Source organism: Oncorhynchus mykiss, chromosome 3 (assembly GCF_013265735.2).
Source record: "Oncorhynchus mykiss isolate Arlee chromosome 3, USDA_OmykA_1.1, whole genome shotgun sequence".
Classification (NCBI taxonomy): domain Eukaryota; kingdom Metazoa; phylum Chordata; class Actinopteri; order Salmoniformes; family Salmonidae; genus Oncorhynchus; species Oncorhynchus mykiss.
In genome coordinates this window covers 3,091,040-3,106,254 of record NC_048567.1, presented here as the reverse complement: position 1 = coordinate 3,106,254, position 15,215 = coordinate 3,091,040, and the positions used below count along the sequence as shown (strand labels likewise).

The 15,215-nt window shown below is 40.3% G+C and overlaps 2 protein-coding genes across 2 annotated transcripts; both read left to right on the top strand.

The window, feature by feature from the left end:
* The first annotated feature begins 14 nt into the window (after window positions 1-14).
* LOC110506763 (serum paraoxonase/arylesterase 2) lies at window positions 15-6,987 on the top strand. Its single transcript, XM_036975426.1, has 8 exons — window positions 15-1,337; window positions 1,822-1,892; window positions 2,075-2,130; window positions 2,317-2,468; window positions 2,771-2,971; window positions 3,384-3,465; window positions 3,994-4,122; window positions 4,795-6,987. Exons 1-8 carry the CDS (start codon window positions 1,261-1,263, stop codon window positions 4,966-4,968), a joined length of 942 nt encoding a protein of 313 aa, XP_036831321.1. The 5' UTR covers window positions 15-1,260; the 3' UTR covers window positions 4,969-6,987.
* Window positions 6,988-8,095: 1,108 nt separating this feature from the next.
* LOC110520730 (serum paraoxonase/arylesterase 2) lies at window positions 8,096-14,723 on the top strand. Its single transcript, XM_036965873.1, has 9 exons — window positions 8,096-8,249; window positions 8,553-8,623; window positions 9,038-9,093; window positions 9,421-9,586; window positions 10,741-10,870; window positions 11,010-11,210; window positions 11,346-11,427; window positions 11,569-11,697; window positions 14,283-14,723. Exons 1-9 carry the CDS (start codon window positions 8,176-8,178, stop codon window positions 14,442-14,444), a joined length of 1,071 nt encoding a protein of 356 aa, XP_036821768.1. The 5' UTR covers window positions 8,096-8,175; the 3' UTR covers window positions 14,445-14,723.
* Window positions 14,724-15,215: the final 492 nt, after the last annotated feature.

Genomic DNA, 15,215 nt, shown 5'->3' with positions numbered 1-15,215 from the left:
ATGGGACTCCCGATCACGGCCGGTTGTGATACAGCCCGGGATCAAACCAGGGTCTGTAGTGACACCTCTAGCACTGAGAGGCAGTGCCTTAGACCACTGCGCCACTGAAGCTTAAATTCACTGGCACTAATGCCATGGAATTTCTAAAATATCAAATAGTTTGGACCTTGCAAACAGATTTAAGTGAGAATGAGTACTTTGGTGTTCAAGAAGGAGTAATTAATTGGGTTACTTCGCATTTTATTTGTCTCAAGGAAAAAAGCCAAAAAATGTTTCCAACACAACAGTATTACACACTGAGCATTGTTGCATGGTGACCTATCGCCACCTTCCTACTGCGTTGATACCAGGATATATTATTATTGATTTCCACTACTGCATTGATAACAGGATATGTTGTATTCTGTTCTATGAGTGATTTCAGCTGTTCATGTGCAGATTGAGATTTTAAAATCAAATTCACTATTGTCCTGAAATATGTTCTATTGGTTCTGGGGGGAGAGTCTGTAATTGATTGAATAGCCTATAATGTAAGGTAATATTCTGGTACCAAGGAAAAGTCTACTATATCACTGACATCAGTGTATGCACTAATAATGTATCTAAGCCCTGGATTGCTGACCCTCTCCTATTGGCCATTGAGAGGCTTTGAAGCCACCACATTAGCACTCCCCAGTGGGAGCAGTCCTCCATAGGAATGAATGGAATTCTACAGTATTTCAATTCAATGTTTCAAGGAAAAAATTGCATGTATTTATGTATTTTTTTTCTTGTGTGGACAGTAACGGTACTAAAAAAACAACTATGGAAATGTTTTAATATATTTTTCATTTTGTATTTGTATGTTTAGCTCACATAATATTATTTAAAAGTATGTATGAAGGTGTCTGGAATAGAATAAAAATGTCACAAACGAATGTAGACATTAATACATGCATTTCTATAGCTACCAAAATAAAAAAAAGTACAATGGAGAAGGAATACCAAGATGGCTTCAATAAAGCGCTCCCTGTTAGGCATCCGGAGTTTATACACAACATTGGAATGAATGCACATCGCACACATTCAGTGTTAACATTTGACATCAGCCACTGCTCGTGTTAACATTTGACATCAACTACAGTTGCACTGTTGCCGCTCAGTGAGTGTCTGCGGGAGACAGGGGTCGCCTCCGGGCGGGGCGGAGACTGGCAGGTCTTCAACAGAACATGTGAAGTTATCTCGAAAGTTGCTCAATTTACTACTATCTAATTATTCAAAATGGGGAAGCTGGTTGTCATATCACTTTTTGTTGCTGCTTTATCAGCATTTCTTGGAGAGAGAATTATTAACTTAAGGTAGGCTGTGTTTATGTAGTTGTAGCTTTTTTTAGCTGTAATAAAATTGCATGCTAGCTGTTATAGTAGCTAGCTAGCCAATTTAGTGTTTTTGCTAGCAACCTCAAAAAGTTGTTTTGTTGACAGCAAGCGATATAAGCCGGTTTTTCTATTTAACTTTCCTTTATTAGCCAGTGCTTTATTACTGAGTAATAATGGTTTGGGTTATTTTCACTTTTCTGAATTTATAAATTGAGAGATTGATGGATGTTGTTGACAAACAGCAATGCTGTGCGCCAAGCAAATCTGATCTCAATGCTCAAGTTACAGTAGTCTGAGGCTATACTAAATGTGATAGCTGACTAGGCTATATTTATGATTGTTTGTACATAGACACATAAAAATGCCCTAAGTCATAACTACAGTGTTAAAACTGCAGTGTTATTCTGTGTTATTATAACCATTTGAAGGGATGTAACTATGAACCTTATTTTACATGTTGCAGGAAAAGGACTCTTGCTTCCAGAAAGCTTGTCCAAACCCACCTCCCAAACTGCCATCCAATCAAAAGCCTTGGTACGTACAGTACACATGAATGTACAGGACATGGGGAACTTTAATAGTGCTGGCATGGATATAAAAGGCATGCCTTTCCATGAGCTCTATGCCACATGTTCAATGGTATTATATGAAGTAACTGTACAACGCTATTTGCCTGTAAAGCCGTATCTGAACACATGTGATTTGATTTCTGACAGAGTACGGATCAGAGGACCTCACAATACTTCCCAATGGACTTGCTATTATTAGCACTGTGAGTTACAACATTGACTTGGCCCTATATGAAACACGCAACATAAAAAATGTAGTCGTAAATAAATGGGGAATAGGGTGCCATTTTGGGACGCAAACAGGTTTTGAAATGCATCTGCTGCCCTTCCCAATCGTCTCTTGTGTGAAAAGAGAACTGTCAAAAACACAAGACGGATCAATTGATTGAGCTGAATCTTTTCTCCACTTTCCAGATAACTCAGTATACCTGTTTGTGGTCAATCACCCTCAAAAGAAAACACAAGTGGAGATCTTTCTGTTTGTTGAGGAGGACCACTCCCTTGTCTATGTGAAAACCATAAAGCATGAATTCCTTCACAGGTATGCAAGAGCTAAAGTCATGTCATTGCTTCAAACCAATTTGGTTTGTTACCTAGATTGTCGGTAGAGTTTCATATACCAGCAGGGCTAAAAGTGTTAATTACATGGTAACAATATGGAAATGTAGCCTATCCTCTTAAACTTGGCTACTCTCAAGACTGAGAGTTTGGAGAAATTAGGGATATTTGAACTGAGCACAAACTAATGATAATTTTTGTTTTGTCATGTTATGCAACCAACAGTTCTTAAATATGCCATTTAGAGTAAATAGTGATTTAAGTTGATCTGTGGTTTTCTCTTAGTGTGAATGACATTGTGGCTGTGGGAGTGGAGAGCTTCTATGCCACCAACGATCACTATTTCAGTGGAGGCACTCTGAATACTCTGGAGGTACTTCTGGCTCAGCCCTGGTCTAACGTTGTGTATTACAGCCCTGAAGAGGTCAAAGTAGTGGCTGAGGGATTCTACATGGCCAATGGCATCAACATCTCACCTGACAAAAGGTACAATAATTAGATAAATCATGTATTCAACTTCTATAGCTCTATTCAAGTATTCAGTCCCGTGTAGCTCAGTTGGTAGAGCATGGCGCCAGGGTTGTGGGTTTGATTCCCATTGGTAACCAGTATGACATGTTTTTAAAAGAATAAAGTACTCAAATGTATGCACTCACTACTGTAAGTCGCTCTGTATAAGGATGTCTGATAAAATTACAATTAAAAAAATAATGACATTACACAAAGAATTTCAATGCGCTTTGAGTACTGTCCTGTGTACACACAGTTCAATAATCCTGTCCATATGGGCAGTCAAACCTGTTACGTGTTTGATTATAGAGTGGATATCACATGTTGACACGATAAGGTCTGTTGATGTGATGTTATGTAACATATAACTATTTATGTTTTCATGTAGGCACATATATGTGGCTGACTTATTTGACCACAACATACATGTTTTGGAGCGACTGGAAAGCAATGGTTTGGCCCCAGTAAAGGTAAAATATGAGGAATGGCAGATTTGTTTTACACCTGGTAAATAGTCAAATGGACTATTGAAACATGCTGCTCTGTTGAAAGCCTAAATCTGATGTGTTTATTCTCTCCCATTGCTTGTGTATCTGAATCCAGAATAGGCTCTTTAAAACTCATTTCATGATATTATTATTTTAAAAAGCATGAGCTGGCGCACACCCAAAGAAAATGATTTAGTGTAGAGGTGCTGACTAACGGCGAATAAACTATGTCTAAAAATATAGAGAGTCGCACACCGAATATATATAAAGTCCCAGTAATTTATTGGGTAAAAAAAACAATGTTTTGGCATTCACTGTGTCCTGAAGAAAGCACCCTGAAGAAGGCACCCTCTGCTCTCAGGCACCCTCTGCTCTCAAGCGCCCTGAAGAAGGCACAGTGATGCCGAAACGTTAGGTGTTTTACCCAATAAATTACTGGGAGTTTATATATATAGAGTGTGTGACTCTCTTTATTTTTATAGCTTACGTGATATTATTCTTTGTCACCAGGTCGTGGAAGTGGGCTCTCTTGTTGACAACATTTATGTTGACCCTGAGACTGGCGACTTGTGGATTGGTTGTCACCCTAATGGCTGGAAACTATTTCGAAATGATCCTGAGGATCTTCCTGGATCTGAGGTTCGTACACCTGCCCTGTGCTATTGAAACTTCCTGAGTGAACTGCTTTCTGGATCATATACCAGCAGTGTATCTCTGTACTATACACCAACATTGTTTTCACATGTTCACGCCTCTACTATGCTATAGGTAAAAGCTGCTGGACTACAGTACATTCCAACTACTGTACGAGAGGAAACACACAAGCGCAATGGACTTAGAGTGGACTTAGAGTGGATATGAACTGGACTTAAAGTGGTCTTAGAGTGGACTTAGAGTGGACTTAAAGTGGTCTTAGTGGACTTAGAGTGGACTTAGAGTGCACTTAGAGTGGACTTAGAGTGGTCTTAGAGTGGACTTAGAGTGGTCTTAGTGGACTTAGAGTGGACTTAGAGTGGACTTAGAGTGGACTTGGGGTGGATTTGGGGTGGACATGGACTGGACTTAAAGTGGTCTTAGAGTGGACATGGACTGGGCTTGGAGTGGACTTGGAGTGTATTCAGAGTGGATTTAGAGTGGACTTGGAGTGGTCTTGGAGTGGACATTGAGTGGACTTGGAGTGGACTTAAAGTGTACTTGGAGTGGACATTGAGTGGACTTAAAGTGGACTTGGACTGGACCTGGGGTGGGTGTCTTTCTCTGTAATGCTCACTGTCTGGTATACATCTACATTTCATGATATTGTTTTCACAGGTGATTCAGATTAAAGACATCCACTCTGAGAAGCCAGTGGTGACCCAGGTCTATGCTGATGATGGCAGTGTGCTCATAGGATCCTCTGTAGCAGCTCCCTACGGAGGAAAGCTTCTCATTGGAACAATCTACCAGAAAGCCTTGGTCTGTGATCTAGCCAAGGTAGACCAGTAGCCAATGCTTTATGTAGAAAACAGGCTTCCGACGTGGGTTGTGGTCGGAAGAGTGCAAGTGTGCAACATACTGAATGTTGCAGATGGAAATGCAATGAATAGAGTTAATAAGATTCCTTACTCTATATGACAGGGAGGGATGTCTGTTCTACATAATATACAGTGGGGCAAAAAAATATTTTGTCAGCCACCAATTGTGCAAGTTCTCCCACTTAAAAAGATGAGAGAGGCCTGTAATTTTCATCATAGGTACACTTCAACTATGACAGACAAAATGAGAAAATCACATTGTAGGATTTTTAATGAATTTATTTGCAAATTATGGTGGAAAATAAGTATTTGGTCATTTTTCTGGCTCTCACAGACCTGTAACTTCTTCTTTAAGAGGCTGTATATCTAGCTGAAAATTCCTCAATGTTGTGCCGTACTGAATTCTGCCGTGGCCTGTGGGGTTCAAGTTGATAAGTAAAAAAAAATATTTTAAAGTTCATTCATTGCATGCTCTGTCTAATCACAGGAAGTTAGATTTGCAATAAAGTTGACAAAATGATATGTCAAAGATAACGCTGGTGCACTGAACAAAACCTGTAACAATACAATACATAGTAATGTTGTATAAAAGTTGATAAATGACAGGAGAAATGACTTGATAAGAATAATCTGACTGTTATTTTTTTTTGCCTAAAATGACATACCCAAATATAACTGCCTGTAGCTCAGGACCTGAAGCAAGGATATGCATATTATTGATACCATTTGAAAGGAAACACTTTGAAGTGTGTGGAAATGTGAAATTGATGTAGGAGAATATAACACATTAGATCTGGTAAAAGATAATACAAAGGGGGAAAAAAACATTTATTTTTTATGTTTTCCCCCCATCTTTGAAATGCAATAGAAAGGCCAATATCTCACTTAGGAGTCTAGGTGCAATTTCACTAGATGGCAGCAGTGTATGTACAAAGTTTTAGACTGATCCAATGAACCGTTGCATTACTGTTCAAAATGTTGTTTCAAGTCTGCCCAAATTTGCCGAATTGGTCAATTAACACAAGTACATAACTATAGAGAACATACAAAAATGATATGGTAATAAAAAATGTAAGTTTACACACTTCTAGGAATGTCATAAATTATGGATAATTAGCTTCCCTACAGAAAATACACCAACCTTCACACATCTAGATGTGATGTTTTTTAATATAAAAATGGATTTTATCAAACAAAACTAAGCTACATTTTATCTCTGGATGACAAATCAGAGCAAGATTCTGAATGTAAGTATGTTATTTACCTTCAGAGGTGAATATATCAAACCAGTTGCTGTGATAAAAAATGTTTTGTTGTTGTGCACTTTCAAACAATAGCATGGTATTTTTTCACTGTAATGGCTACTGTAAATTGGACAGTGCAGTTAGATTAACAAACATTTAAGCTTTTTGCCCATATAAGACATGTCCTGGGAAATGTTCTTGTTACTAATGAAGAGGGTTAAACCAAGGCCTTATACCTTTTAAAGGGTTAATAAATTATCTTATGGTAAACTGTAAGGTCTCCTCTTCAGGAGACCTCTGTGTGTGTGTGTGTGTTAAAATCTGTTTTTGAGTGATGTGACCTTCAGACACTATCAGAAGGCGTCTACATTCAGACTCCTCCTGTCTGGATCCCACCGTGGTTATCTGGTTTTCTGAGAACACAAGGCTGTCACAGACCTGATGAAACCAGCCACCTATCAGAAGATACTTACACTCGTTCATACTTGTGATGACAGGTCAAGTTTCAGTTAAAACCCACTTCTGAGCTTTTAATTGCTGATAAGATGGTTACTGCTGTCAGAGGGAGGTTAGATTTATTAAAATGTTGTTGCCAGGGAAACTCATGCAAGGAGGACTGGGAGAGGCTATATGAGTCTTACACATTTTGCAGAACTTGGGGAGAACTATCATGTACTGTTATACTGTACTCTGTACCAACTTCTGCCTACAGTTGTATTACTAAAATGAGTATTTTAATACTTAAACTAAGAGTCTGTGTTTCCTTTCCATTACTAATGTATGTTTGATAATTATATAGACCTGATCATCTGTTGAAGAGATTGACCAACACCTACAGCGTCATGCTAATCACATTAGCGCTCTTTATTTCAACTGTCCCGTGGGGGGGACCGATCCCATAGAGGCAGTGGTGGAAAAAGTACCCAATTGTCATACTTGAGTAAAAGTACCTTAATAGAAAGTTACTCAAGTAAAAGGAAAAGTCTCCCAGTAAAATACTACTTGAGTAAAAGTATAAAAGTATTTGGTTATAAATATACTTAAGTATCCAAAGTAAATGTAATTGCAAAAAAATATAGTTAAGTATCAAAAGAAAAAGTAGAAGTGTAAATCATTTCAAATTCCTTCTTTTAAGCAAAGCAGACGGCCCCATTTTCTTGTTTTTAAAATGTATGGATAGCCAGGGGCACACTCCAACACTCAGGTATAATTTACGAAAGATGCATTTGTGTTTAGTGAGTCCGTCAAATCAGAGGCAGAAGGGATGACCATGTGTTGTCTTGATAAGTGTGTGAATTGGTCATTTTCCTGTCCTGCTAAGCTTTCAAAATGTAACTTTTGGGTGTTAGGTAAACTCAATGGAGTAAAAAGTACATTCTTTCTTTAGGAATGTAGTGTTAAAAGTTGTAAAAAAATATATCAATAGTAAAGTACAGATACCCCAAAAAATGACTTAAGTAGTACTTTAAAGTATGTTTACTTAAGTACTTTACACCCCTGCGTAGAGGTTAAAGTTCAATTACAGGTACATCTCACTGATTTGACATGGAAAACCAGTATTTGATATGTTTTCTACCCTCTTTGTAAAGTGAACTAGATTCAGTTGTGATGTAACTGAATATTGTATTCTTCACAAGTGTGTTAACTTCTTTACATTAAATGCGGGCCGCTAATTTGGCGTGCAAGTCTCAACTGTTGTTTAGTTGTCAACTCATTTGTCTGAAAAGCAGCAAACAAGTGATGTGGACAATATCATCATCATGAACCCAGGGATCACAGTTTTAGGACTGCAGATTTGACCTCCCTCTAGGAATTGCTAAACTACAGCGCGCCCCATGGTTCAACTGTGCAATTACACTCTGCCTGTACACAACACACCCACCTTTTGCACACGGATTTCATAACCTTTGACCAAGGGAAAGAGTTTGTCTGCCATGAAGTGGGTGCTTGTTACCATCTGCATTGCTGCATTGGCAGCTCTTTTGGGGCAAAGACTTCTTAAATTGAGGTAGGCTGCATGGTTGCTGAACATTTTAACATTATAGGGCATGTGTATCTTCTTTGGAATGTCTTCTTCGGAATCATGCTACATTTTCCTGATCAGAGTTTACAATATTGACCTGATTGGCATTGTCAACAGAGGCCTCAGACATTAAAAGTGATATTTGAAAAATAGGCTTTTAGCAACTTTGAAGTGAACTACTTTAGGTGAATTGAGCAGTGGTGTGAGAGTGTCAAAAGCTGAAATTAGAATGATCTGTGTTGCTCTTGCTTTCACACCAAAGTAATATTAACCGGGTTCTATTTGCAGTGAAATAGCCCTTGCCAACAGAGAAGTGCCTGTAAAACGCCTCCCCAACTGTCACCTATTAAAGAATATAGGTATGTCTGAACCAGTCCATTAAATTGTAATCATATTGACATTATAACAGTTCATGCTTTAATTAATACATATAGTGTAGTTCTTCTATGTTTCACATCGGTGTGAGATAGATACCAATGTAATGTTGAAATAGCCTGTTCTACTTTGAGCCTGTTCCAGTTATTCCAGTAGGCTCAAAATAATGAGTCTTCTCAGTATGTGTGATGAGATCAGGCTGTATAACCGCTAGTTGGGCAAGTGTCAGGGCTGAAGTCCATTAGACTAATAGTCCAAGTATCAACGTGTCCCAGCATGCTTTGTTTGGTGTCATGATGATGATGTTATGTTTAATGAAGGCCTTTGGCCTATGGGATAAAAAGAATACATTGATATAGGCTATTGCTAATGGTTTGTGGACAATCCTATATGTACAGAATATGGAGCAGAGGACTTCACCATACTTCGAGATGGACTGGCCATCATAAGCACCGTAAGTACAATCCATTGTCATGATGCGATCCTTCATGGCAAGTATATTCTGGTAAGGCACACTGAATAATTCAAATATTGTCCTCAATTCATAATATTGCCTGTTGAACATACCTCCCTCACACTGATGATAAAATAACTATTTTTACAGAATAAAACAGCTGTTTTTAATAATACAATACATACAACCTATTGTATCCCAAACGGTACCCTATTCCCTACATAGTGCACTAATTTAGTCAAAAGTAGTGCACTATATAGGGAATAGGGTGACATTTAGGACTTTTGAGGACCCTGTCACTCATGTCAAATCAATACCCCCACTCAGGGCTTGAAATATCCTGGAATGCCCTCCTTCTCTGATGACCCAGGGAAGATCTATACCCTGGACCTGTTGGACCCCAGACTGATCCCTGTGGAGCTGACAATCAAAGGAGACCTGGACCGGGACTCCTTCAACCCCCATGGAATCAGTGTCTACATTGACGAGACAGGTAAGGTATGGGAGATTTAGCTCTCACATATGAAATTAGTTTGTTTCAAAAACATCGGACATGTGGTAACTTCACAAAGTGGACCAGTGAGCTTTGTGTAATCACCCACCCAACCAATAAAATCCACAGCGTATATAGAGACACACTTTGACTGTGAATCTCTCTGCCAGACACTTTCCCTCATCAAGACCGGCTAGACCGTGATGGCCAGCTGTTTGATTCAACAACATACAAAAATGGAAATTACACAATATATGTTTATAATATATTTGATTAATAAAATATAAGTACAATATACAGTACCAGTCAAAAGTTTGGACACACCTGCTCATTCAAGGGTTTTTCTGTTTTTTAAAAACTATTTTCTACATTGTAGAGTAATAGAGAAGACATCACAACTATGAAATAACACATATGGAATCATGAGGTAACCAAAAAAGTGTTAAACATATCTAAATATATTTTAGATTCTTCAAATTAGTCACCCTTTGCCTTGATGACACACTTTGCACACTTTGGCATAAAGAAAAACCCTTGCATGAGTAGGTGTGTCCAAATATTTGACTGGTACTGTATAGCAAAACAGTGCAGTATACAGTAAAACAATACAGTATACAGTAAAACAATACAGTATACAGTAAAACAATACAGTATACAGTAAAACAATACAGTATACAGTAAAACAATACAGTATACAGTAAAACAATACAGTATACAGTAAAACAATACAGTATACAGTACAACAGTATACAGTAAAACAATACAGTATACAGTAAAACAATACAGTATACAGTACAACAATACAGTATACAGTACAACAATACAGTATACAGTACAACAATACAGTATACAGTACAACAATACAGTATACAGTACAACAGTACACAGTAAAACAGTACAGTATAAAACATGTGTCAGCAATTATTCTAGTTACTCAAGTCAGAAATCGCAGCAAATTCCTCCATTCCAGACCAGATTATCCCAAATTGGAACACTCTTCAGACCATTGCCTATGGAATTATGAACACTACTATGTGTGTGTGTGTGTGTGTGTGTGTGTGTGTGTCTTCCCTGTCAATCAATAGAGAGCCTTAGACACCAGAGGAGACAGTAGAGGCGATATTTCTCACTGCTGAACTCCCATCTCCTTCCAGATAAAACCATCTATCTGTTTGTTGTCAATCACCCTCAACATTACACGAGCCAGGTAGAGATCTTTCTATTTGTCGAAGAGGACAACACCATTGTGCACCTGAAAACTATAAAGCATGATCTCCTTCATAGGTAGGTGTGAGATGTTTACATTTACATGATGTGGATGAACCACATTGGCTATGTACTGTACAGTATGACCAGTGAGAGTTCCACAGTGGTGTGTTTCTGCTTGGCTAACTCTGTATGTTTTTGCCCTTTACTCTCTCAGTGTGAATGACATTGTGGCTGTGGGAGTGGAGAGCTTCTATGCCACCAACGATCACTCCTATCCCAGTGCAGTGCTACACATGCTGGCTGTGTTCCTGGGTCTACCCTGGGCCGACGTGGTTTACTACAGCCCTGGAGGAGTGAAGGCAGTGGGCGATGGCTTCCTATCTGCTAACGGCATCAACATGTCACCCGACAAAAGGTGCCTTCTTTGTTTCCACAATTGTAGTAAAGTCTACACAATTGAGAATCCAACAGTTTAAAATGTACAACTCGGCTGTGCTCTTTGGAAGTGTGTTATGCAGTAAAACAATAAATGTGTTCTTCCCCCCCACAGGTATCTATACGTGTCTGCTATTTTGGACCATGAGATTGCTGTTTTTGAGATAAAGAAAAACAAAGACTTGGTACATGTCAAGGTAAAACTTTTTCACTACATCAAATATGAACGCAAACTTCTTTACGGGCATAATATTATATTTAGTATTGTTTCTAGAGATGGTCCAACCGCTGTAATACAATCAGCCATCACATTCCTAATGATGTCTGTCTCCAACCAGTCTGTAGCCGTTGGGTCTCTCTGTGACAACATCGAGGTGGACCATGTAACAGGTGACCTATGGCTGGGTTGTCACCCTAATGGAGCAAAGGTAGCAGTATATGACCCTGAGGATCTACCTGGATCTGAGGTTAGTACGTCATTTACCATGTCCTCTCTAGTTCTATTATATTATAGGAATAAATTCACTCTGATCTCAGTTCCAAATGGCACCCTATTCCCTATAGCAGTAGTTCCCACACTTTTTATAGTCCCGTACCCCTTCAAACATTCAACCTCCAGCTGCGTACCCCCCCTCTAGCACCAGGGTCAGCACACTCTCAAATGTTGTTTTTTTGCCACCATTGTAAGCCTGCCAAACACACACTATACGATACATTTATTAAACATAAGAATGAGTGTGAGTTTCTGTAACAACCCGGCTCATGGGAAGTGACAAAGAGCTCTTATAGGACCAGGGCACAAATAATAATATAAATAATATAAATAATAATAATATAATAATAGTCAATAATAATATAATAATAGTCAATCAAATTAATAATTTTTTATTTAACCATCTTAGATATTAAACCTTATTTGTTAATTGAAAATTGTGCATAACTCACCACAGGTTAATGAGAAAGGTGTGCTTGAAAGGATGCACATAACTCTGCAATGTTGGGTTGTATTGGAGAGAGTCTCAGTCTTAAATCATTTTCCACACACAATCTGTGCCTTTATTTAGTTTTCATACTAATGAGGGCCGAGAATCCACTCTCACATAGGTACGTGGTTGCAAAGGGCATCAGTGTTTTAACAGCACGATTTGCCAAGGCAGGATATTCTGAGCGCAGCCAAATCCAGAAATATGGCAGTGGCTTCTGATTAAATTCAATTTTCACAGAACCGCTTGTTGCAATGTTTATGAGTCTCTCTTGTTCAGATATCGGTAATTGGACTGGAGGCAGGGCATGTAAGTGGACTGGAGGCAGGGCATGAAAGTGGACTGGAGGCAGGGCATGAAAGTGGACTGGAGGCAGGACATGAAAGTGGACTGGAGGCAGGGCATGAAAGTGGACTGGAGGCAGGGCATGTAAGTGGACTGGAGGCAGGGCATGTAAGTGGACTGTAGGCAGGGCAGGAAAGTGGACTGGAGGCAGCGCATGTAAGTGGACTGGAGGCAGGGCATGTAAGTGGACTGGAGGCAGGGCATGTAAGTGGACTGGAGGCAGGGCATGTAAGTGGACTGGAGGCAGGGCATGTAAGTGGACTGGAGGCAGGGCATGTAAGTGGACTGGAGGCAGGGCATGTAAGTGGACTGGAGGCAGGGCATGAAAGTGGACTGGAGGCAGGGCATGAAAGTGGACTGGAGGCAGGGCATGTAAGTGGACTGGAGGCAGGGCATGTAAGTGGACTGGAGGCAGGGCATGTAAGTGGACTGGAGGCAGGGCATGTAAGTGGACTGGAGGCAGGGCATGTAAGTGGACTGGAGGCAGGGCATGAAAGTGGACTGGAGGCAGGACATGAAAGTGGACTGGAGGCAGGGCATGAAAGTGGACTGGAGGCAGGGCATGTAAGTGGACTGGAGGCAGGGCATGTAAGTGGACTGTAGGCAGGGCAGGAAAGTGGACTGTAGGCAGGGCAGGAAAGTGGACTGGAGGCAGCGCATGTAAGTGGACTGGAGGCAGGGCATGTAAGTGGACTGGAGGCAGGGCATGTAAGTGGACTGGAGGCAGGGCATGTAAGTGGACTGGAGGCAGGGCATGTAAGTGGACTGGAGGCAGAGCATGTAAGTGGACTGGAGGCAGGGCATGTAAGTGGACTGGAGGCAGGGCATGTAAGTGGACTGGAGGCAGGGCATGTAAGTGGACTGGAGGCAGGGCATGTAAGTGGACTGGAGGCAGGGCATGTAAGTGGACTGGAGGCAGGGCATGTAAGTGGACTGGAGGCAGGGCATGTAAGTGGACTGGAGGCAGGGCATGTAAGTGGACTGGAGGCAGGGCATGTAAGTGGACTGGAGGCAGGGCATGTAAGTGGACTGGAGGCAGGGCATGTAAGTGGCCTGGAGGCAGGGCATGTAAGTGGACTGGAGGCAGGGCATGTAAGTGGACTGGAGGCAGGGCATGTAAGTGGACTGGAGGCAGGGCATGTAAGTGGACTGGAGGCAGGGCATGTAAGTGGACTGGAGGCAGGGCATGTAAGTGGACTGGAGGCAAGGCATGTAAGTGGACTGGAGGCAGGGCATGAAAGGGATAACCAATCCAGTTGTTTGTGTCATCCGTTTCGGGAAAGTACCTGCGTAATTTCACACCCAACTCACTCAGGTGCTTCGCTATATCACATCACCAGTTTGGGAATACCTGCCCTATAGAGTATATATCACCCCAGTTTGGGAATACCTGCCCTATAGAGTATATATCACCCCAGTTTGGGAATACCTGCCCTATAGAGTATATATCACCCCAGTTTGGGAATACCTGCCCTATAGAGTATATATCACCCCAGTTTGGGAATACCTGCCCTATAGAGTATATATCACCCCAGTTTGGGAATACCTGCCCTATAGAGTATATATCACCCCAGTTTGGGAATACCTGCCCTATAGAGTATACTCCCTATGGGCCTTGGCCAAAAGTAGTGTAGTGCACTGTATAGGGAATAGGCTGCCATTTGGGACACAGCCCATGTACCAAAAGCTTGAATTGGTTTTCTTTATCATAATTTGTTTTATAGGTCATTAGGATTCAGGACATCCACTATGAGAAGCCAGTGGTGACTCAGGTCTATGCTGATGATGGCAGTGTGCTCATAGGATCCTCTGTAGCAGCTCCCTATGAAGGAAAGCTTCTCATAGGAACAGTCTACCACAAAGCCCTGGTCTGTGATCTGAAGTAGCCAATGATTCCTTCCAGACATCTGATTTCCAAAGTCTGTGTGTGTATATATAGATGCAGTAATGACACTCAAACTGTATTGTTCTCAAAGTCTGTGTGTGTATATATAGATGCAGTAATGACACTCAAACTGTATTGTTCTCAAAGTCTGTGCTGTTTCTGTATAGTACATCTTGTCTGGTGTAATATGATTGAAAAGTATAAATATTCCACATGGTTGCCACAATATAACACTGCAATTGCTGTGATGCATGGCATGTGTAATTATGTTAAATGATAAGAGGCCGTCTGCGCTCTTTTAAGTTCCTTAGTACTCAATAGTGTCTGTTCCAGGTGCGTAGGAGTCAAAATAAGAATACTGGAAAAGATGAGAGACCTGCACACTGTCGAAAATGGTGGACTATTTGTATTGATTAAACAGTTATAGTTCATTATTTTACTTTGACATATTGTTGATCATCGATCTTTGGGGGAATGTTTTTCGGGGGGGGGGGGGGGGGGGGGTAATGACAAAGCAAAAAATACAAAATGATTCTATATCTTATATCTCCTTTTTCAAGTCCACTACCACTACATCTACTCATATAAAAAACATGGAAATTGCATAGAAACTCATGTAAACTTTATTTCTGAAGGCAGTTTGTAACAATAGACAAACTACATTGCTTTCAGTTTCTCATTTTAGAGTCAGGTAAATCACACTGGCAACTCTAAGGAGTCCATTGTTTGCTATATTTTCCTTCTTTTACTTTTCCCACAGACCAAAATGTGT

Bases quoted from the DNA above. Each gene is read 5' to 3' on its own strand.
- LOC110506763 (XM_036975426.1), top strand. From the start codon at position 1,261: ATGGGGAAGCTGGTTGTCATATCACTTTTTGTTGCTGCTTTATCAGCA. The intron at 1,338-1,821 runs GTAGGCTGTGTT...TACATGTTGCAG, and splicing joins GAGAGAATTATTAACTTAAG to GAAAAGGACTCTTGCTTCCA. The intron at 1,893-2,074 runs GTACGTACAGTA...GATTTCTGACAG, and splicing joins CCATCCAATCAAAAGCCTTG to AGTACGGATCAGAGGACCTC.
- LOC110520730 (XM_036965873.1), top strand. From the start codon at position 8,176: ATGAAGTGGGTGCTTGTTACCATCTGCATTGCTGCATTGGCAGCTCTT. The intron at 8,624-9,037 runs GTATGTCTGAAC...CTATATGTACAG, and splicing joins TCACCTATTAAAGAATATAG to AATATGGAGCAGAGGACTTC. The intron at 10,871-11,009 runs GTAGGTGTGAGA...TTACTCTCTCAG, and splicing joins AAGCATGATCTCCTTCATAG to TGTGAATGACATTGTGGCTG.